General features: G+C 37.9%; 1 protein-coding gene across 1 annotated transcript in view; it reads left to right on the top strand.

Moving 5' to 3' along the window:
• Nucleotides 1–11,324, top strand: part of kcnk10b (potassium channel, subfamily K, member 10b) — a gene marked incomplete at its 5' end in the record, with an annotated part of 16,660 nt that extends 5,336 nt beyond the window's left edge. The window contains 5 exons of the mRNA XM_079633302.1: nt 5,162–5,279; nt 6,576–6,736; nt 7,887–8,079; nt 8,822–8,964; nt 10,388–11,324. Coding sequence (XP_079489428.1) covers nt 5,162–5,279; nt 6,576–6,736; nt 7,887–8,079; nt 8,822–8,964; nt 10,388–11,035 — 1,263 coding nt within the window. The 3' untranslated portion in view covers nt 11,036–11,324. The remainder of the gene's footprint in view (nt 1–5,161; nt 5,280–6,575; nt 6,737–7,886; nt 8,080–8,821; nt 8,965–10,387) is intronic.
• Between the last annotated feature and the right edge of the window lie 13,535 nt (nt 11,325–24,859).

The raw sequence follows: 24,859 nt of genomic DNA, 5'->3' as shown, positions 1-24,859 counted from the left end.
GGTAAATAATGGTGCAAATACCAGTAAATTGACTCACGCAAACTTTAGTAAATCAGCTTGTGTGCTTCATTTAAATACTCTCCTCCCATAAATCTTGCATCTGAAAGGGAAACAGCTACAAATACATATGCAATAATATCAGATTAAAAAATGTATATCAGATATGTCACATGTGGGTTCAGGAAGACAGAAGAATGAAGTTCCAACACAACAATTAATGATAAATATCCACAAGGCATGCAAACAGGCAGGGTCACACACACACACCCGCGCACGCACACACACACACACACACACACACACACACACACACACACACACACACACACACACACACACACACACACACACACACACACACACACACACACACACACACACACACACTCACTCACTCACACACACTCACACTTACTCACACACACACTCACTCTCACACACACTCACACACACACACACACACACACACACACACACTCACACTCACACACACACACTCACACACACTCTCACTCACACTCTCACTCACACTGTCTCACACTCACACACTCTCTCACACACTCTCACTCACTCACTCTCTCACACATTCTCTCACATAGACTCTCTCACATAGACACTCTCACACACTCTCTCACTCTCTCTCACACACACACACACACACACACACACACACACACACACACACACACACACACACACACACACACACACACACACACACTCACTCACTCTCTCACACATTCTCACACTCTCTCTCACATAGACTCTCTCACATAGACACTCTCTCACACACACACACACACACACACACACACACACACACACACACACACACACACACACACTCACACTCACACTCACACACACACACACACACACACACACACACACACTCTCTCACACACTCTCACTCACTCACTCTCTCACACATTCTCACACTCTCTCTCACATAGACTCTCTCACATAGACTCTCTCACATAGACACTCTCTCACACACACACACACACACACACACTCACACACACACACTCACACACACACACACACACACACACACACACACAGACACTCACACACACTCTCACTCACACTGTCTCACACTCACACACTAATAATGAGGAGCGGTAAAACTGAACAAATGAACACATGATGAATATGCAAACAAACTGAAAGTCCATGATAATGAAACTAACTGAACATAATGTGACACTTGCCTTTTCAGCGAGTAAATGTCCAGTTGTTTTTAACGGCAACAGAGGGTTTGCTGGAGCAAGCTGTTAGTAAATCTGGTCCTACATGTTTAAATCATCCCTTGAGCTCACGTGATCATTCTACAGCCTGACCCAGTTAACTAGTTCTCACTTAAAAACATGCATGAGTGATCAGATCTTACATTCATACACGCCTATCCTTCTTCATTTCTGTCCTCTTTGAGTCATTTGTGCCTCAAATGTGCGCTACATCTTTTAATTAAGCTCATGACAAAAAAAAAAAAATCAATTCTCCATTTCCAGCCAAGACGTTTGAAACAGAAACTCGACGTGGTGTTTAGGGAATAGGCTCTGAGGTAATCAATTATTTATTGTTTGGCCCAATAAAGGCAGAATCTCCTGAGAGAAAAGCCTTGCAGGAGCTTTCAGTCGTCCCCATCGTCCACACTCTCAAACCCTGGACAGCCTGCATATGGATCTTTTTGTTGAGTATCATTTGATACATCAGGCTTTTATGGCTCATATAGTATGATATAGTGAGAATATGAAGGGAAAAACACAAAATGAGGCCCAAAATGAGTAAAAATATGAAATTTGAGGCAGATGCTGATATGTATGGACAAAAAATAAGATTACATTTTTAAAGTCCGCGTGAACCAGAAGTTGCAACCGACTTTATCTCAGTGTTGTGACGTATTTCCGAGAGAAGCGGAATACTAAATGAGGAAAAATAGTGGGCGTGGCTTTTTTTTCCAACTAGCACCTGTTTGATTGGTCATTCAGCCTAGCTGCCTACTGTCAGTTGGAGGGGCGTGGTTACGGATGTTAAGCAGACACCAAAACCGTCAAACCGACGTCATCAGGAAGCTCCTCCAATGCAGAGGCGAGGGGCATTTTCAGATTTTGATTAAAGATTACGAAGCCAAAAAATGTTTTTGTGTGGATTGACTTGCATGGATGAATTGTTCACCACAAAACGATCAATTTAGGCAAACAAAGTAAATATGGTCAATTTTGATATGTGAACTTTAAAGCGAATGCAAATTACAAATATAGCAGACTACTTGCATAAAATGCATATAAATATCAGTCGTCGCTCTAAATCTGCCTATAATATGTTTTAGGATGATATTTAAATGCTTAGTTTTATGATCAAATCTCTGTAGTTTAAAAACATATAATGCAATGTAATACAATGATGATTGAGAGATGAACAGATAAACCTTCCTCAAAAGCCTGATGATCATATTTTAGACTCAGATTTGAACATGATTTATGTGTGGATAATTAAGTAAACCGAAGTTGCTTCAGTCCAGTAAGTGTTGATCTTGAAATATTACAAACAATATCAAAGTTATTTTTATGTGTACTTGATAAATATCTACTTTCCCACAGAAAGACATGTGAAGCACAAGCTGAAGATGGATGTTTGTACAATTACACTAACTTTTACTTGCTAAAAAGTATAAACTCAATCAGAGGACAGGACTGTAGTAGATTCAGTGTGCAAAGGCTTTTTTGATCAATGCATTATTAACCCAACCATGTTTTTTCAAAACATTTTGTAGGGCATGTAAAGCATTTTAATGTTGCAGATTCGGCTTGAAAAGGTGTCTGAAAAAGCCTTTAAACCCGCATGTAATCTCACCAGAATTAGATGCCAGTCATGTTGACATGTCTCTGTCCTGTCATGCGAGACCAGGTGTTGTTGTTCTTGGCTGTCAGCAGGACTGACTCAAAAATCTTCCCACCAGGACACTTGGCAAATCCTACCGGAGCAGAAGAAATATTACTCAGACTTCATCGGTTTCTTGCTGACAGCATGTTGTTTCGTTGTGTTTTTCTCTCTGCTACACTCTTGAAAAATAAAGGTCCAAAACAGCAGCGATGTCATTGAAGAACCATTTTTCAGTGACCAGTTCTTAAAATAACCATTCTTAGTATTAAGAATCTAAAGAACCTTCTTTTCACTATAAAGACCCTTTATGAGATGTTCAATGTAAAGCTTCAATGGATGTTAAAGTCCCCCTGTAGTCAATAATTGTATCCCTTAAAACTCATCTTTGATCACCAAAATTACATATTTAAACATTCTTTCATTGAAAATAATTTCTTCATGCCTTAAAGTAGCTTGAATGTAACTCGACACCCTTGCCTCATTTAGTATGCGCTGTTCTATGAATATGCATATGAGCCCCGCCTCCACTCACTCAGCTCAGAGATCCACTGGTTGACGATCACACGTTGATCTGATTGGTTACAAGGTAGTGTGTGACATCAGAAACACCAGCGATTTCAAACTGTGTTTTTGAGACGGTCTTTGGTTCACTACAGTTTTAAGCAGAAAATACTCAGCAATGCTGTCGACTTATGAATTTACACATGGTTTGTCTTAATGCAGATTAAAAACACCACATATACACATAAACAACATTAAAAACACCACATAGACACATAAACAACATTAAAAACTTGATTTTCACCACAGGGGGCTTTAAAGGTTCTTCACGTAAACCATCAATGCCAACAGTTTACTTATAAAAGTGTATCTGACTTATTACAATAGTTTATATGGATTGGTTGCTGACTGTTAATTTTTACTCTTCTATTTTCTGTTAAAAAAAAGGGTACAAAAATATCTTGCACTGCTTTACGAAAAGCAAGATTTGGGTGAATATCATAAAGACAGAATGGCCACAGTCTGCTCAGGACTTACCGATACATTGACTGAATTTACTCAGCATAACCCATTTATACTATTCCTAAAAATACTTTGAGAAGAGTCACAAAGCCTGATCAGATTACTGACAGACGGAGCCCATTGATTTTCAATGCAGGTTTTTCTGCAACAGAAACCCAAAGCGGGGGGCTTTACACCACATCAGGCACTTAGCAAGTCTGATCAGGATTTTTGTGAATTATTTTCTTAGAAATTCATAGTTCTTGGAGTGGCTGAGATGGTGCAAGCTGACTTGGAGAAGGTGGCTTTTTAAAATTATTTCCTAATCAGACTTTTTCTGTAAATTTAGCATTTGTCTGCGTGTGTGGTGTGCCCCAGGGATCCATTTTGGGACCTTTATTGTTTTCCCTTAAAATGCTTCCCTCAGCCCACATTTTTTTAAAATACAACATTAAGTTTCACTATTATGCGGACCATTCTCAGTTTTACCTTCTAGTATGGCTTGACACCACTGTTTCATTCGATGCATTATTTAAATGTGTAAATTATATCAAGAGGTGGATGACAAATACTTTTCTGCAGCTAAATGAGGATAAAACAGGTTTTAATTCTAGGTTGTCCTGCAAATTCCTTCGCTGCTTTAGGTCCTCTCTCAACCAATGTACGCAAACAAATTAAATACCTTGGAGTTATCTTTGACTCTTCACTATTTTTTGATAAACAAATTAGTGCTGTTATTAGAGGAAGCTTTTTCCATTTGAGATGTATCGCAAAGTTGAAGCATCTTAATGTTATAAATCTTTACTATCACAACTTCCAAATCTTTGCCTGAAAGAAAATGCTTCAACTTTGCGTCATAATGTTATAATAATGTTGCGTCATAATAACATCATAATGTTATAAATCTTTACTATCACGATTGCAAGTTTGCAAGACTTTTGACTGGCTCTAAAAGATGGACCATATATAGCCTATTTTAGCATCTTTTTTAAATACAGCTTCGGATCGATTCATTTTGTGTTTAAATTTACTCTATAAATAAATTGTTGTAATATTGTTAGATGGAATTGCCAAGCAAAATACCAAAACAATAATTTAATATTCAGAGAATTCGATCTGCATCTTGCACACATTTCTGTGTGTCTAGTACAAATCAGACTTCTAGAAATTAGCCGTTTGATTCCCTGTAAGTTTCTTGTCTACTTACTATAATAGTAATGCTTCCAAAATGGCCATTTGAGTCTTTTTCTCCATGTGCATCTCTTCCCAGCATGCAGTAGACGCGGTCAGCGCTGGAGTGAGTCCCATTGGAGACACGTCCTATAACTCGAGCCACTGGGATCTCGGCAGCGCTTTCTTCTTCGCTGGGACCGTCATCACCACGATAGGTGAAATAAACGAACCTTCAAACATCACAAAATATAATCTCTGATTGAGTTCAATAGAGAAAATAACAAACTAAATCAAATGTGCAGTAAAGTTCATACTTAGTATGCACATACTGCTACTATACAAAATTGGGTTAGAAAAGTGTTGAAATGTTTGAAATATTTGAAATGTGCATTGCCAACTAACTGTTGAATCACTAAAATTACACTCTAAAAACTGCTGGGTTGTTTTAACCCAAATCTGGGTCAAATACGGACGAACCCAACAGTTTGGTTAACATTTGGTTAACATTGTCCATATTTGACCCAAATTTATGTTGAAACTATCCAGCATTTTTTAGAGTGTACTAACTGGAAATAAATAAAAACTAAAACTAGAATTAGAATAAAAGTAAACTTGACCTTGACTAAAAATGCATGCGTTTTGGTCGATCGGATCACAAGTGGATGACTCTAAATAAAGGTGTAAACGGGGTCTAAAACACTTTGAGCTTGTCCACTTTCAAACACTTCCAGAGGTAGTCGAAAAAACATTAGATCGGATTGCTTTCGTAAACGCTTATGTTGTCTCATGCGTTCGAACAGCCACAAAAGACCGTATTCTCTCACCCTACTGACCTAATGCGTGAACATTATGGAAAGCTCTCTAGACAGACGGGATTTAAACTTTGTCAGCGGGAGACACAAGTTTGGTTTGAAGATGAAAAAACTTCTCTCACCATTCCTGATTTCTAACACGCACTCACAGTGTTCAGCTGGTCTTGCGGCTTCAGAGCAGAAACGAAACCGGCTCTGGTCGTTTCATATGTAAATTTCATAAGCTTATTTTGTCCATTAGATCGAAAGATCTGAAAAAAACCCCATACATTTACCTGACCATAGACCCTCCCCTTGAAGAAATCAGGACATAAGTGGTTGAAAGTGGACAAAAGAGATGTATTAAAACACCAGGTGTAATTGGGTAAACACAGGTGATACGATCGACCAAAACGCATCTTAATACCAGGTGTAAACATGGCAAAAGCTCTTTAAAATGGGAACTGAGATTTGCACAGACCTTCATGCAACTGACTGCAGAACGCATGCAACTTTCTGCGCAGATTTCCTCTCTTGTCCTTGTCTTAACTTCCCTTTTGTTCAACAATCAATAATTACTGCCATGTTCCCTCGATGAAACCCACCAATTGTCTCTCTCTGTCTCTGTGAATCAATGCAGATTTAATACAGGGGGTCAACTAGAGCTGCTTGCATCAGAACCATTAAATAACCTCTTGTCTTCTCCGCCCACATCTGCAGGCTATGGAAACATCGCTCCCAGCACTGAAGGCGGAAAGATTTTCTGCATCCTTTATGCCATATTTGGCATCCCTCTGTTTGGCTTCCTGTTGGCCGGCATTGGTGATCAACTAGGGACCATGTTTATGAAGAGCATCTTGAAGGTTGAAAAAGTTTTCAGGGTGAGTAGAATTACTTTAATAATGATCTACTGAGAATTTACAACTGCTTATTGGTTATATAAACATGTTAAAGGATTAGTTCACTTTAAAAAAAAACTTTTGCTGATAATTTACTCACCCCGATGTCATCCAAGATGTCCATGTCTTTCTTTCTTTAGTCGAAAAGAAATTAAGGTTTTTGATGAAAAAATTTCTCCATATAATGGACGTCAATGGGCCTCAAACGGTTCAAGGTCCAGATGACAGTGTCAGCGCCGCTTCAACGGGCTTTATACGATACCAGATGATGAATACGGGTCTTATCTAGCGAAACCATCGTCATTTCAAAAATAAATACAAAAGTTTAAGTTTTATAAGCACAAATGCTCGCCTTGCTCTGTTCTGTGATGCGCGTTCGTGACGTCACGTAATACGCAGTTACGTTGAAAAGGTCACGCTTGACGAGTCAGTGTTTACAGATGTGCGGAAGGAGGACCATATACACATATTCAAATGTCTTTGTGTCAGTTTATCGTTTAAAATGCCCATTGCGTGTGCGTATCCTGGTGTTGGAATATTAAAAAGCCTAAAAGAAAATTTTCGTCAGGACAGAAATGTTTTACTTTTCACAGAAGCGTGACCTTTACAACGTAACTGTGTATTACATGACGTCACGAACGCGCATCACAGAACAGAGCAAGGCGAGCGTTTGTGCTTATAAAACTTAAACTTTTTTATTTATTTTAGAAATGACGATGGTTTCGCTAGATAAGACCCGTATTCATCGTCTGGTGTCGTATAAAGCCCGTCGAAGCGGCACTGACACTGTCATCTGGACCTTGACCCGTTTGGGGCCCATTGACGTCCATTATATGGAGAAATGTGTTCATCAAAAACCTTCATTTCTTTTCCACTGAAGAAAGAAAGACATGGACATCTTGGATGACATCGGGGTGAGTAAATTATCAGCAAAAGTTTTTTTATGAAGAGCATCTTGAAAGTTGAAAAAGTTTTCAGGGTGAGTAGAATTACGTTTATAATGATCTACTGAGGATTTACAACTGCTTATTGGACTAATAAGCAACTGAATAAGCAACTAATAAGCAACTGAACACTTACAACTGAACTAATCCTTTAATTCACCGGAAATTTCTTCTGCCGCCATTCACAGCAAAAACACAAGCAAATCAGTCAGACCAAGATCCGCGTCACCTCCACCATACTCTTCATCATCGCTGGCTGCATTATTTTTGTCACCATCCCAGCCGTGATTTTCAAACACATCGAGGGATGGAGTACTTTAGAAGCCATATACTTTGTCGTCATCACTCTCACGACCGTCGGCATTGGAGATTATGTAGCAGGTATGAGCACCGATTGGGACATTTCACATTGTAAACTCAATTATTATAGCTCAACTGGTAGAGTTTAGTGCTAGTCACACTCTAAAAAATGCTGGGTTGTTTTAACCCAATTTTGGGTCAAATATGGACAAACCCAGACGTTGGGTTACATTTTTATAATGCATTTTTAATCCAACATTTGGATTTGTCCATATTTGACCCAAAATTGGGTTAAAACAACCCAGCATTTTTTAGAGTGCACACATAACTCATTGGTTTGATTCCCACACTCTCAAAATATAAAGGTTTCAAAAAGGCTTTTTTTTCCCAGCAAATACCATAGGAAACCAATTCTTGTTTCCCAAAGAAACTCTCAATGAACAGTTCTTAAAACAGCCTTTTTTCTTATTGTGATGAACATTTTAAAAATGTAAAGAACCTCTTTTCAATATGAAGAACCTTTCGTGCATTTGAAAGCTTTCATGAATGCGAACGGTTCTTCCATTGATTCCAATAAAGAACCATTATGTTTAAAAGTGTACTCAACTCATATATTCATATTAAATACACTGTAAATTGCTTTAGATAAAAACACCTGCCAAATTTTACTACATTTTAGTGTCATATTTCACCTGACACCTTGTCAAAATACTTTTTCTGGCAATTTTGTGTCTTTTAAACTAAGTTCAGGTCTTGATATTTTGGCTGATATACAGTAGAGGCTATAAGACAAAACGTAATATTCCGTTTGATTATTTTAAAGGTGGAGATCGCAGAATAGAGTACATGAAATGGTACAAGCCACTGGTCTGGTTCTGGATTTTGGTGGGTCTGGCGTATTTCGCAGCGGTTCTCAGCATGATCGGAGACTGGCTCAGGGTTCTGTCCAAGAAAACCAAAGTGGAGGTATGAAATGTCAAACAAAAATTAGTTTTGAAGGTAAATCATAGTAGATTAGATTAGAATGATGTCCAATATAAAATGTAGCATTGTTGTAACAAGTCTTATTTACCTTTTCTACACATAAAACACATGATAAATAGGTTATAAACGATAAAACTAAGAGGTAAATGCTGTTGTAAGGTGACTTTAAATGGCAAATTCTGTTTAATGTTGGCTTAAAAATAAAAAGATTTGCAGCAAATGCTGTTTAATGTTGACTTTAAATGGTAAATTCTGTTGGTAAAATATAGCAAATGCAAATATAGTTTCATGTTTACTTTGGTAAAATTGGTTGTAAATGCTGTTTTACATAATTACATAATAATTGACTTTAAATACCGGTAGTACAATTTTGGCATATGCTGTTACATTGGCTTTAAATTTTAATATTTTTGGCAAACGCTGTTTTAAGTTTAGTTTAAATGATAAACACTTATGGCAAATTCTGTTGTTCATTGGGTTTAAGTGGTAAAATATATGGCGAATGCCATTTTATGTTGACTTTAAATGGTAAATGATGTTTTACATTGACTTTAAATGGTAAAATCTATGCCAAATTCTGTTGTGCATTGGGTTGAAAGGGTAATTTTTTGGCTAATGCTGTTTTACATTGATTTTAAATGGTAAATAATGTTTTACATTGGCTTTAAATTATAATATTTTTGGCAAACGCTGATTTAAGTTTACTTTAAATGATAAACACTTATGCCAAATTCTGTTGTACACTGGGTTTAAATGGTAAAATATATGCGGAATGCCATTTTACGTTGACTTTAAATGGTAAATGATGTTTTACATTGACTTTAAATGGTAAAATCTATACCAAATTCTTTTGTTCATTGGGTTTAAATGGTAAAATATATGGCGAATGCCATTTTACGATGACTTTAAATGGTAAATGATGTTTTACATTGGCTTAAAATGGTAAAATTTATGGCAAATTCTGTTGTACATTGGGTTGAAATGGTAATTTTTTGGCTAATGCTGTTTTACATTGATTTTAAATGGTAAATGATGTTTTACATTGGCTTTAAATGGTAAAATTTATGGCAAATTTGGGTTGAAATGGTAATGTTTTGGCAAATGCTGTTTTACATTGATTTTAAATGGTAAATTATGTTGTATATTGGCTTTAAATTGTAATATTTTTGCCAAACGCTGTTTTAAGTTTACTTTAAATCATAAACACTTATGGCAAATTCTGTTGTACATTGGGTTTAAGTGGTAAAATATATGGCGAATGCCATTTTACGTTGACTTTAAATGGCAAATGCTGTTTTACATTGGCTTTAAGAAATGTGGTATTCCCTTCTTAATCCCTCGTGAAGCATATTACTGAATCGTTTGTAAATGTCACGCTCACAGTGCTCTCTATCTTCCAACACAGGTTGGAGAGTTTAAGGCCCATGCGGCAGAATGGAAGGCAAGCGTTCGAGCGGAGTTACGCGAGACGCGACGACGGCTCAGTGGCGAGATCCACGACAAACTTCAGCGGGCGGCCACCATCCGCAGCATGGAGCGCAGACGACTGGGTCTGGAGCAGCGCGCGCATTCGCTGGACATGCTGTCGCTCGAGAAGCGGGCTGTGTTTGCTAGTCTGGATGCCGGGCGATTTAAGACGTCCTCGCAGGAGAGCATCAACACTAAACTGAACAGCCTGCGACTGAAGGCGGAGTGTGGCGGTCAGCAGGTTTCTTCCGAGGAAAACTTCCTCAACCGCTTCGGATCGCTCACCAAACTGGCCAAACGCAACAGGAGTAAAGATCTCCGCAGGAACATCCCAGAGGATGCACACGGGGAGGGCGAGATCCTCAGCAGTAACAGCAGTAATGTCACACTGGGAGAGGAGAGAAGAGAGGAGGAGGAGGAGGAGGAGGAGGTGGTGGAGGAAGAGAAAATAGCCGAGGCCAACACTGGCTTTACGTGTCTGCCTCACTTTCCCGAGGAACCCAAACAGCAGAACGGTTTCGCACCGGCCCAGGCCAAAGAACAAGAGCGAAATAAAAGACTGGAGCAGAAAGAGCATCAACCCTAGGCAGGCGACGTCAGAAAATGTGCCTTTCTGTTTTGTAAAGCTGTGGCTCGACTCATTACGATGAACCGCGGCTGATTTTCACTGTGACAAATGACAAGTTGCCAAAAAATGTGAAAAGAGCTCAAGGAATATCACCTTAAAGGGACAGTTCACCAAAAATGTCTCAAAATCTCATGTTGTTCCAAACATTCATGATTTTCTTTCTTTTCTTTAATGGAAATCAAAGAGAGCTGAGCTGCAAAAAAGCACCATAGTATATATGACTCATGTGTCAAGTCGTATATGCTGCTTTGTGTGAGGAACAGATTGAATTTTCAGTGAAAGTTACACTTTTTTTTTTTTTTTTGATTTTAGGTCTCAATGACGAGATACACCAGAACAAATGACGTTTTATTGATCATTGTTTTTGCAATTGGTGCTACATGTGCCATATTTAATTTGAATGAGATTGACAGCTGTGGTGAAGGGGAAGATTTCATTGAATAACACATTTTTTTGGAGCTTACAATGCATTATTTCATATTATTATTATTATTAATATGAAAAAGATATCTCTGGACATACTGCTGACAACATCTTTAGTCAGAAATTGCCTTCCTTTTTGTTCCACAAAAAAAAAAGTGACATGGGAGTAAATAATGTCAGAATATTTAGTTGTGGATGATTTATACCTTTAAAATAAGTTATTTATATTCTTTCCAACATGATTACTCTTCACTGGACAGTCAACAGAGACTTTTTGAAAGGCTTTAGCTGTTTTCAGGTGGGTCATGGATCACTGAAAGCCTTTTATGCTGTAAATCGTGATGTCTTAAGAAAGAAAACCCTGCATGAATATCTTCTGCTGCTCAGATGAATCTGTCATCTATGATGTTTGTGGAGGCAAATCATGAACTTTTTCGAAACATGAACTTATTGAACATTTGGTTGAGAGACGTTCTCAATAACCTTTTGATTGTGATGCCAGTTTCTACACAACATCGGTCCGTTAAATGCTTCGCTCACACTGAAGTCTACAAACATATCAATCCCCTCTTTGGTGATAAACAAAATGACTGGAGTCAAAGCCATATTGATGACAACAAATCAACAAGAGTGAAAAAACATTAAAGGGGTCATGACATGGTTTTTTTTATTTCATTATTATGTTCCCTTAGGTGCAAATATAGTATTACTATAGTTTTTTTTACAAAAAACTTTTAAAATGTAGTGATTTATGACCTTTTCCCACCCTGTTTCTCATCCTCTGATTCAAACAGTCTGTTTTGGGGGTGTTTCCCCTTTAAGAGTTCAGTGTTAACGCCCACTGCTGTGATTGGCTAACGTCAGTGCCTATGCATCAATTATTAACGCCCCCAGCCAGAACGTTTGCGGATTCGGCGCAACTGTTTAATAGCGGGTGATGCATGCGAAGCGATGGCTCTGGCAATGATAAAACCTTATTATGTTTGAGCCGGAATCAGAGGAAAATGAACCATCACCACAACAACGAAGACTGGATCAGCCCGTGTCCACATGGAAAGTGAAACTATTTTGAATTAATAAAAAAAAATTAACCCGAGACACTTGAAAACGGATTAGCTAACAGTTTAACATTATTTAACTAATTCCAATGAAATGATAGGGTGTACCACGGACAAAAATGCATGCACAGACAGGCCATCTTTGAAGATGCAGCATTGATAAAGGCAACATTTTTAATTTTCTATCACATGTAGGCCTACTAGAAAGGCGACATATTTTCAAGATTCTCTTATACAAATGTGTTTATATTAGCCATGGTAAAAAGTAAGTTTGCGTCGTCGTTGTTGAGCCCAGAATATTCGGCACGGACTTATCTTTGAGCAACAGTTTTCTGGCAAAGCCAAGCATCATATTGGGATTTTTTCCTCAAAACAGTCATCCTTAAATGTATAGAACACTGCCGTGACTGGGACGTCCGCAAAAAATAAAGTGCATCCATTTTTTCCCTGACGACTGGATCTTTCAGCGTATTTAAAAAGTAGTTTAAAGTTTTAAATACATTACTTACAGTTTGCGTCGTCGATGTTGAGCCCAGAATAGTCGGCACGGACTTATCTTTGAGCAACAGTTTTCTGGCAAAGCTCAAAACATTCATCCTTCAAATGTACAGAACAAACGCTTAAACTAACACTGCCGTGACTGAGACGTCCGCAAAAAATAAAGTGCATCCATTTTTCCCTGACGACTGGATCCTTCGCAGCGTATTCACAGATGTTGTTTGTCCACAGCCAGGAACAGCACATCTGCGGCGGCGTAATCTCCCTGTACACAGACCCACTCGCTGTCCGTCGACTGAACACTTGTGAGGCGCGCAGCGCGCGGGCGCGACAACGATACGAAATGAGCGTAGTTGTCTTGCGCTTTAAGCGTAGTTGTCTTGTGCGGGAGGCGGTCGTATGCAAACGCTGGTACGTCACTTCGTACCGTGACGTCACTTCTTACCATGGATCCAGAACGAGCTGTATTTAGAGCTTGATTAAATAAATGATTCGTTTATAATGGGGAGGACGTCTTAAGCTATGAAACTTGCAGGACGTTTTAATGGTACAAAGACCTCTTATATACCATAAGATCAAGGCAAACTTGGTTTCTCATGTCATGACCCCTTTAAGATTAAAATTACATTAGTGAACAGATGCTGCTGCATTTGAGACATTTCACATTCATAAAGCAAGGCTTAAATTTACAAATACTTTATGGGGCCGCTGTAAATCACAAAAAGCCACAATTATTTCATTATTGCCATAACACAGCCTGATTTGTTGTTATATTATCACCTGATATGAGTTCACATTGATTTTATGGCCACAGAACAATGTCTTCCAACGTAAAAAGTCAAGTGTGGATGTAAAACATGTAAAACATTACTGACCTATTGCATTGGTCCACAATAAAACACACACACGCACGCACATACACACACGCACGCACGCACGCACGCACGCACGCACGCACGCACGCACGCACGCACACACACACTTCAGGTAAAGCATGCAATAATGGTGTTGATCATGTAATGCTGATGTAAACGTCACAGTGATGTGAGCTGGAGTGAACATCTCAAAAAGTCATGGTCTCTGTTGTCATGGTTATCACATTAATGGCTGTGCAAACATTGCATCAAATGTAATGAGTGCCTTTGCAAAAATAAATCATGAAATGTGACTTTGGCTTTGTTGCACTTGCTGATGATCCAAATGTCGTAGGCAGTTCCTGAATTCGCCTTGTTTCAAAAAGTTGGAAGGTCAGGCGTAAAACCTGGAAATTTGTACAGAAAAAGCACATAAAACACATCAGTGAATCAGACATCCTACATGACATAACATACATTGCGTTTATGTGCTTGTGTAGAATATGTTTCATGCCTTAACCTCTCATAAGAGGTCTGATCTGCTCAGCAGCACACACACACACACACACACACACACACACACACACACACACACACACACACACACACACACACACACACGGAACATTGGGTTCACGCAACGCAACTGTGGTAGAACTGCTAAAGTCATATTCAATTACACAACATGTACAATTAAAAAGATTAAAAAAATTAAAATATTATACACTAAAAATAGGCCTCAAATGTAAGATTCATGCATTTGAATTGCAAATAAAATTCACCCATTTGGACTGCATAGTTTTAACATAAATTAATACATTTGACGTGATGCATATATTTGTCAAATGTATATTTATGTATATTTGTCATACATAAATGAAATGGGTTCAATTCCTGCACTCAAAGAAATCAATGCATAGTTTATTATTGACTATTTGCATCTATTTGATTTCATTTAAATAATTATGTTTTTAGCGTTTATTCAAATTACGTATAATCAGCATAATTATGTTCATTGTAAAAAACAATTAACAATTAAATGTATCCAGTAAAAAAAAACAAAGCATGAACATGGTTAAAATATGTCTAGTTGTAGAAATGTATGAAATGGATAGATATTGACTTTATTGATGATAAAGTTTAGACCTTTAAAACAAAGTCAGTTTATTAATTATTTATTACTATTGGAGAAACCTCTTTTATTTATTATACTTTACCAAATATTGTCAGTTGTAATATGAAATTAAACGAGATCTACTAATTTCCACAAATGGAAATAAAATGAATGCAGTGTTGCAAACAAAGTGTTGCATCAAACCTGTGAATATACAGCCTCGAGTGTGAATCCGAGATGCATTTAGTTGCTAACTTGCACAGATCTGAGGTCATGCATGGCGGGTTTGTCAAAAGCATGCTTTCTTGAAGAAATAACTCATGTCAGACATCAACTGTATAATGAAAGCAGAAGGTAAATGTGTCCAAGGTTGCAGTATCCTCCACTTATCGAAAATATGGTGTCATATATGCGGCCTCGCATGGAGGGAATCTGTAATAGTGCTCATGATTGGAGCATTTATGGCATCGAGAGGTGAAATTTTACATAAAAAAGCTATAGGCCGGATCGTAAGACCCTCTTTATCTTCATTGTTTGCTGCATGGGTAAATAAGAGGTGGATCATACTACGGTAATCTGACACTAAACCCAAATGTTTTCTAAGCAAGAACATGAATGCATATGTTTCTAGCTACTCAAGCTCAGTTTCACTCATCCTAAAATATGTCAAATTCATAATTCATAACACAATGCATATGTGTTGCATTCTCAACATTGCCCACAACAGACATTATTTATGTATAAATTGCTTTCTATTTCCGGTAATCTACGGACACAGCAAAATAAGTTTGATGAAAATCTTGCTTATCAAAATTGTTATTGTAATGCTGCCTGAATCATAATCATATGCTGTTCGTTCGTTGGCCAGAGGAGAACTGTGAAGCTGCTTTGATACAATCATATTGTAAAAAAAGCTATAAATAAAGGTGACTTGACTTGACTACTGTATGTAGTTGGTAAGATGTTCTGAGTGCATTATGCAGTTGCTATGGTTCTCCAGGTTGTAAGGGCATTGCTAAGGTGTGCTAGGTGGTTACACAAGTGACAAGAGTCAGATGTGGCTCAGGTCCCTCATTCCATGTAAATCAATGTGAACTTACTTGTTTATTACCCACTAGGCAAATTATAAGTCTGATCCAGTATAAAAGTATTTTAAACTCAGAAAAAAACCCCAAACATGTTAAGACTTGTGAACAATCTTGAATATTGTTGTCAACCAATCACATACATATCTGTTGAGTGCATGAATCCAATGGCCAATCAGTGATGTTTAAATTATGTAAAAAACAATCGCTAAGCAATCTAAACCACAGTTAAAAAGAAGCGTAGGCTAACAAGTAGGCTACTGAAGAAACATCACTCGATTTTCCTTCAGTGTGGCACAGAAAATCCACTCAACACAGCTAGAAAATACCAGAGGTTTACAGCACAAACTCTCCTGATTATTCACACTCGCTGCGAAATCGTGTCTGTCGTCTCTCCCCAACTCGACCGTTATTCACTGCCAGCTATGACGGTATTTCTCAAGTTCAGCTCACCAAATAAGTCGATAGGTGGTCAATGATTAAGACGGCAGGTGTTTGAGACTCGAGGGACTTAACGTTAACCCAAACATCTACAACTGAACGGATGGAAAGATAACGCTTTGAGGAGGTTCGCACGCGCTGACTTTAAAAAAGGTAAGTCATGGGGATTTATTTACTTCGCGAACGGTAAATGTCGGCTTTACTCTTGATTATTATTGGCAAAATATTGGATGAATTAATGCTTTATGGCTATTAAGCGTATCTCAACAACGTGATTTACTGTGGTAATAGTTTTGGAGATGGTTGAAGTGCGTTAATTGACAGGGCCGCGGGTTTTGTCGGTTTTTGAGTTTGTGCGCATGCGCGAACTCGTAGATATAGATCTGTTTTGTGTTGATAGAAAGTTGGCAAGCTGTAACTTATTCAAAATATGTATAGGTTTTGTTTTTCTTGATGCGTGAAATTGTATGCTTTTGTCTTGATTTACAATGTAATCCGATCAGGACGAATTACACAAGGGGGCTGGGGGTTGTTCAAATCACCCCTAAATATGACCATTAGAGACACAGAAAGTGGTGATTGTTGTTGGAAATATTACTAAGAGTTTGTGAGCTTGTAAAACACGAAACACATGCAGTATTTCATTTGTAGCCTATACAGTGGACATGGAAACGAAAGGCACAACCAACAGCACAAGGTCATTAATTTCTCACAGATCTCATAATTTTAGATGTTTTATAACTTAACTTGCATTTGGTCTTTCATGTTAGGCCTATATGCCATTATGCATTTAACTTTTTTTGAGGACGCCTAAATTAGTTTGCCTCAGTTTTTTTCTGTCCCATGATGTTGTTCGCCTTACTATAGTACAAAGTTGTTGAAATGTACATTTATATCAAAGGCCTATTGTACCTGGCCACCTGAATTTACCACATCATTTGCATGTTCCACCACCATCATTTTATTAATATTTCCCATGTCATAATTGTGTCCATCTGATGAACACGAGTTAGGTAAACCACCTGCAAAGCTGTCACGGCCAAACAGGGAGTATTTAGTTCCTGCTTTTTAATTTAGCATCTTGGTTTTGTACATTTTCACATGCTATTTTATATAGACAAACTGTATGAACAGTAACAGGTGTGAGAAAATTACATGTTCTTCCTTCAATAGTGTTTAAAGTATAAACTAAAGTATAAAATTCTCCACATATATTTTCTAAATGCACATTATTAGTGTTATTGTGTACTATTCATCCATGCATGTTCAATTTTTTTTAAAACAACAGTCCAGAGCGAGAGTAATAGACAAAGAAAAATATAGTTTTAGTTTGTCACGTGCTTCAGTTGTTATTTCATACAGTTTTAGTGACTTAACTAATCTAAAATGTGGAAAATATATATATTTTTTTACTGGTAGTGTAGTTAAAAAATCTTTTAATGCATAAACAATGTTGTAAGGCAATGACATGGTTAAGATAACATGATTAGCCTACTAGAATGAAATGGTTTTAAAACTTATGAGTAACAAAGCATTAAGTAATCTTACATCCGTCATCGTGAAAACCTTAGATTCGTGTGAATCGTGTCTATATTGACATAAGGGCGGAAAACTATTTTTAAGGACAGTGAAACTAAATAAGGGGAAATAAATGGGGAGTTAGTCAGTGTGTAAGTTGACACAAACTTTTATCTTGGTCATTCAAATGTTTTAACTGTATTTTTACATGTTATTTGAGCCTTTTGCGGTTACTTGACTGGTGCATGCATGCATTAGATACCGAGACTATAATACTTATTATTTTGTGTATGAAAAATGTAGACCGTCATTGCATTTTGCCACTGCATGTCTGCACTTGTTTTTGCACTCTCTTCTAAAAGATTTCTGAGACTGAGAACAGCGACTAGTTGCAGAACAGCTTAGTGTGTGTGTGTGTGTGTGTGTGTGTGTGCATGCAGATAAACCTTAATTTGTGCTTCTCCTTTTTTCTCCGTCCTCATGCTTGTTTTGTAGCTCTTTTTTGTATGAAAACTGCTTATTCTAGGCAAGAACAGGCACTTGGACTGGAAGAGAACGTTTGACTTTGCTTCACTTTGTTTTTACTGCCATTTAGGGCTGTGTTTATCTGATGAGACTGTGTGGTTTGCATCAGACAGTCATTGAGGAGGTGTGTGTGTACAGTATGTCTGTGCTGTCTGAGTCTGAGGTACTTTAGATAACATGTTCGTACTGTACATAACATTTTTTCAATAAAAAATGGTGAGACTCCTTGTTATATTAGTTAACTTCTACATTAGGTAATGAATGAAAAATAATTCTAAAGTATTTATTAATCTTAGTCAATACTAATTTTGACATTTTACTAATATTAAAATCAAAAGTTGTTAATATTATTTAGGGCTTTATACTAACTTTATACTAAGAGGCTTAGTTGACCAGAATGTTTTTTGGCAAAGTCACGCAGGCTGTGATGGACAGTAGGCTCATATGATTTATGGCTTATTAAACGTGCAATTATTCGGCTAATCGCTTAAATGAGCGACTACTAGTCGACTAGAAAAATCTTTAGTCAAGGGTAGTACTTAGTGGACCTGAACCAACATGAACTAACAACGAACAGTTTTATCAGCTAACGTTAACACGTTAGGCCTGCTCACGAGTAAAGGCCTGCTCACACCAAGGACAATAACTATAAAGATAACTATATTAGGTTCCACACCAGAAGACAATATTGTTGTTTATTTTAAGTGTTGCCTGTCACTTTAAATGCTTAAGCTCTGCAGGATGGATTCTGATTGGCTGTCAATGTTTTTATCGTTCATCAGCTGTGGTGTGGACTCTACTATTCTTTAATATCGAGAGAGGTTTTTCGAACTACAATATATCTTTATCGCTATCTTTATAGTTATCATCCTTTGTGTGAACAGGCCTTAACAAATGTATTGGTCATTAATGTTAGTTAATGACCAGTTAGTTAGACTGTCAAAAATTACAGATTTTTAAAATTTCAATTAGCTAAATTAATGTTCTATATTTTAGTTTGATATTGTTTTTTATTTAATAATTTGTATTTTTAGGGGATGTTATGGTACTAAATTATATTTATGGAATAGTTATGATCCATTTATTATTATATTTACCATTTATACCATTTACCTGTTAACCACTTTTTGAGTATAAACCTGAAAATTTAAATTCCAACTTAAACTGTTGTAAATCTGAAGATACATGGCAGATTATTATACTTGAGTGAAGAAAAATGTTAAAAAGGTGAAAAAAAGTTATAGAAGTTTAAGCAAATTATTATGAAAGATTCACAAAAAGACTATTTTTAAATTTGTTATGAATTCTTGATTTTCCAAAGCATGTTTTACTCTAAAACTTTGATAAAGTCAAAGCCATAAATCCAAACAAGTTGTGTTCCAGATTTGAGATTGATATTTTAAAAAAATTAGCTTTCAGTAATATTTTTGTTTTGCCGCAGTACCAAACATTTCTTTTAAATGAAATTCGTCTCCAATTAATTTCCAATGTGCTAATTTTTGACCATTGACAAGACATGGGTGACTTTTTTTCAGGACCATATAACCTTTTCGAATCATGTCCGTGATTTTGTGTGTGCGTGTGTGTGTGTGTGTGTGTGTGTTCACATTGCAAGAGCCAAAAACTTTATGAAGTTTTGTACCATTCTGATGAAGTAAAAAACAACCATGAATAAAATTTTAAATAATGTTAACTAATGAGATCTTGTAAAGTGTTACCTAATCTCAATATGTCAATTAGATTGCAATAATTCTGTTTTACAGAGAAAAAGGAAGATTTTTTTACTCAGGAAAAACAATTACAAAGTAACACATAGAATGAGAGTAGAAAACCTGAAATGGTATTTTTTTTGTTGTAAAAAATACTCCAAAAATCGTTATATATTCATCTTCGAAAAATCCTTTTTTACAGTGTTCGATCTCAAGGCGCGTGTAGGAACCTGACAGGGTTTTAATGATTTATTGATGGATGATAGAGATTCTCTGAAGCGTTTTTAACCAGGTTACAGCTCACGAAGGGCAACACAAGGGCAAGAGGGCATTGAAATCGTCTCGAGAGAGGAACTAGGAATCTGATTTACGTCCATCAATAAAAGCACCGCTAGTGAACTCGGGGACAGGTTTACAGAGTCCACTATACAACAGAGCGAGCCGAGAGCATCTATACCTCATGATAATGTGGCTGGAGGTTAAATATTTGGTTTACAGGACGAGAATAAGAAAGCAGAAGATTTTGTTAAAGGTAGGGTAGGTCAGAATTGTCTAAAAAAACTTTTATTCAAATTTGTTTAAACTGTCTTTATATACCAATACATAATTAAAATGCAAGTACTCTGAAATAGAGAGTATAAAAACTGAGTGACTAGTGTATTTAATCTTCAATAAACACAGCTCATTAATTCCATTCACTCCCACCTAAAAACGGGTGCGCGACTGCGCGCACGTGGGCGGAGCCAGTAATAGCGGCGGTAGTCATGGCGACGGAGAGTGACAGTCGCGCAAGCCAATCACTTGTTTCGTCCCGGTAGGAATTAATGAGCTGTGTTTTTTGAAGATTAAATACACTATAGTCACTCAATTTTTATACTCTCTTTTTCAAAGTACTTACAATTTAATTATGTATTGGTATATAAAGACAGTTTAAGCCAATTTGAAAAAAAGTTCTTTAGACAATTCTTACCTACACAACCTTTAATATGCGTCATTTTCTTTTTCAGATAAGTATCAGTTTGTATTGTGTAATGTGTTGAAATTATATGACAAAAAAAGTGTTGTCAAAAATATCGATATTTCGATAAATATCGATACTGAAATATCTGAACGGTACCAATACTAATTTCCAGAAGTATCGATACTAGCCGAGCTTTCACTTTCACTTCTCTCCAAAGGCGCGTTGACAAACACCACACGTGACGCACTCGTCTCATTCGCTCTGGTTAAATAGCAAAAGTGAAGTGAATGGAAAGATGGCGAGGGTGGCGCCCCCGCTACCGGCTTTGGTTGATTGATAAAGAACATCGCGAGCGGGCATGTCGGAGAATAGCGCGGACACGCGTAAAAACACACCGCGAGCGGGCATGTCGGAGTCGGAGAATAGCGTGGACACGCGCTACACACCGCGAGTGGGCATGTCGGAGAATAGCGCGGACACGCGTAAAAACACACCGCGAGCGGGCATGTCGGAGTCGGAGAATAGCGTGGACACGCGCTTCACACTGCGAGCGGGCATGTTGGAGAATAGCGCGCGTATGTCAGAGAATAGCGCAGACAAGCGCTTCACACTGCGAGCGGGCTGCTGGCACCCAAAAGATTGTTTGACAATCAATAATCCCTCACATCACTCATTTTTTTAAATTATTTTATAGGTGTAAACAGACTTAAGGAACAGGCTCCAGGGGTACCATTTAGCAAGCATAGGCTACGCTCAGCATCAGGGGTGTTTGTTGTTTGAACAGACCTTTCCCCACTGCTAAAAAAAATCCTAAAGGAAACACTGTAACTTTTCTCATTTTAACTTTTCTGAAACATTAACAGATAGAACTCAGGACATTTTTGTTCATGTAAAATATAGGCTACCTCATTGTCATGACTTGTTATATTTAGCTTTAAAAATAAATAAATACCCCCTTAATATTGTGGCAGTTTTTTTCTCTGTGGTATCGAAAATGGTATCGAATATCGATATTTTTCAAGGTATCGTATCGAAGTTAGAAATTCTAGTATCGTGACAACACTAGACAAGACACACTCCAACCACATTGATGTAATCAAAATGCTGACCTATAAATGTATCATGTTAAGTAAACCACAGTTTTTACCAAAAAACAACAACATAGTTAGTCATAGGGATGTTAACCGATGACCGTTTGACCGATGGTTGACCGTTTCAACGTTAATCGATCAAAGTCGTCGGTAGTCAGTAAAAAAAGAAAAAAAAAAGTGATCTCTAAATTAGGCTATTAGACAGTGGACTAAACGCTACTACAGTTAGCATCTCATTCCAAGATATTTTTGTGTGAAGTGAGCAAATCCCTCACACTCAATTTTTCATAACTCGCCTGTTTGTACTTAATAAACCAATAGAACCATTTGGCGCAAGGTCACAGCGTTTGGGTTCGCGCACTCACAAGGTTTGCGAAAAGTAAAGGCTACAGGCTAACACACTCGAGGTTAGAGCCAGGGCAGACGACAGGAGGAAGCGTGCAAAGAAAAGTAGTGTGCGTGGGACCATTTCACCAAACAGAATGACCGATGTAAGTTGTGTGATACTACAGCGCTTAAATATGGAAATACATTACATCTACATTTCAGTGGTAACAGATAAGGTGATGATGATAATCATCTTTCTTTATTATTGTTAGCACTACCTCAAAGTAAAGCGGCGTCTCTTCGGTTCGGAGCTGTCATTTTCTTAAATGTGCCGCGGCAATGTTTCAAATGAGCTTCTAATGCTAGACAAACGGCTTTATTTTCAACGCGATCACCTTGTACCCAAACCATTTAGAAACTAAGGAGCCATTTGTCCTCCGATTACATACAAGCTCCTCGGTGTGTGTGTGTGAGCGGGAGGCAGAGCGGCAGAGAGATGCGACAGAGTTGCGAAATTGCAGGCGCGGATCGAAATAGCTGTTATTTCAAATAGCGTAGCATATTTTAAACTAATCGGTTAACCGGTTTCAACCGGCTAATGAGGCTCGGTGGTCGGTCAAGAAATGTTTTTCGCCATCCCTAGTTAGTCATTGTTTTCTTTAGCAAGACTGGAAACTTGCTATTTGCTGTCACTGTCTTCAGTCAAAACGAGAAAGAAATATAATTAAATGATACTTAAATTAAATGAGCTGAGCAGAAATACATAATCATGTTTGGCTTGGTCTTCTCAAAGTTGTGTTGGATTTTCTCCTCAGCAAGGTAAAGGTAAAGAGGTCCATCTATCACTGTTTTCCATGTTCATAGAGTTAGTTTCTGAAGTAAATATCTTCTATAATCTGTGCTTACATGGCTTTTAAAAAAATGGCGGGTGCTGGTGTTTCGTGTGTGTTCGGCCAGTCAGCGTCACTAGCATCACTGTTAGTTCCTATAGCGCTGGTTTAGACCGACTCTGAAGTAAATTAGTTCATTCAAAAGGAGTTCCTACTAAAATCGTTCCTGCGGTTCAAACACGACAAAATCCGGGAATTTCCACCAATAGTTCTAGAAACCATGAAAAGTAGGGGTGTAACGATACCCACATGTCACAATTCGATATATCACGATACTGAACTCACGATACGATATTTTTGCGATACATATGATAAAAGGTTAAAGGAACACTCCGACTTTTTGGGACTTTAGCTTATTCACAGTAGCCTATCCCAGTTAGATAAGTCCATAAACACCCTTCTCATCTCCGTGCGTGCCGTAACTCTGTCTGACGCACCCACCGCTAGCCTAGCTTAGCACAAAGACTGGAGATAAATGGCTCCAGCTAGCATACTGCTCCCAATAAGTGACAAAATAACGCTAACATTTTTCTATTTACATGTTGTGATTTATATAGTTACAGCGTACAATAACAAGGTCACATGAGACACAGCCATCTTCTAACCGTACACACACTGGGAACTATATTCTCAGAAGGCGAAGCACTGCTACTTCTGCAGAGTGATTAGCGCAATACTCTGAGCGAACTCTCTGCTCTCTGTTTGTACACGCTGTGACTGTCGCGTTCACTACGTCACAGGTGTTCAGCATAAACTTAACGCGGATAATAGGTGGGAGGTTCACTTACCTGATTGAAGCCCCAACAGGTGTATTAAATCTAGTAATGAATAAGCACGGGCTATAAGCGGAAGCGAGTACTAGGCTTGACATGTTGTCTCGTCAGGAGAGATGCGCCACCGGTAAGCTTGCTGTTACTATCCACTGAGCTTCGGTTTAATTTGTTTGTCTGTTTGCGCTGCCGCTGTGTATGTGTGCGATTTGTATGCATGCTTAATAACCGTTACTCTGGTCACGCTGATAAAACCTTGTTTACGGTCTGTTGCGATGTAATGTTTAATGTTGTCAGCGATAGTATCCGTGGCTATATTCCAGCAAGTGTTTGAAATTCGAGCGTTTCACTTTCACACGAGTTACTTCCTGTTTGCGGTGCTGGATGGGTAATGTAGTTAATCGATTTACATTGGCAACAGATTACTATGCTCAGCGTGGCTATTTAAAACTACACTCACTGGTTTTCACTTTGGGCCAATGCACTGAGAACACTTTGTGTGGTTTTGGGCTATTGGT

The sequence above is a fragment of the Phoxinus phoxinus genome (genome assembly GCF_949152265.1).
Source record: "Phoxinus phoxinus genome assembly, chromosome: 13".
Classification (NCBI taxonomy): Eukaryota; Metazoa; Chordata; class Actinopteri; order Cypriniformes; family Leuciscidae; genus Phoxinus; species Phoxinus phoxinus.
The sequence above is the reverse complement of the archived record's forward strand: the minus strand, read 5'-3'. Positions and strand labels throughout refer to the sequence as shown.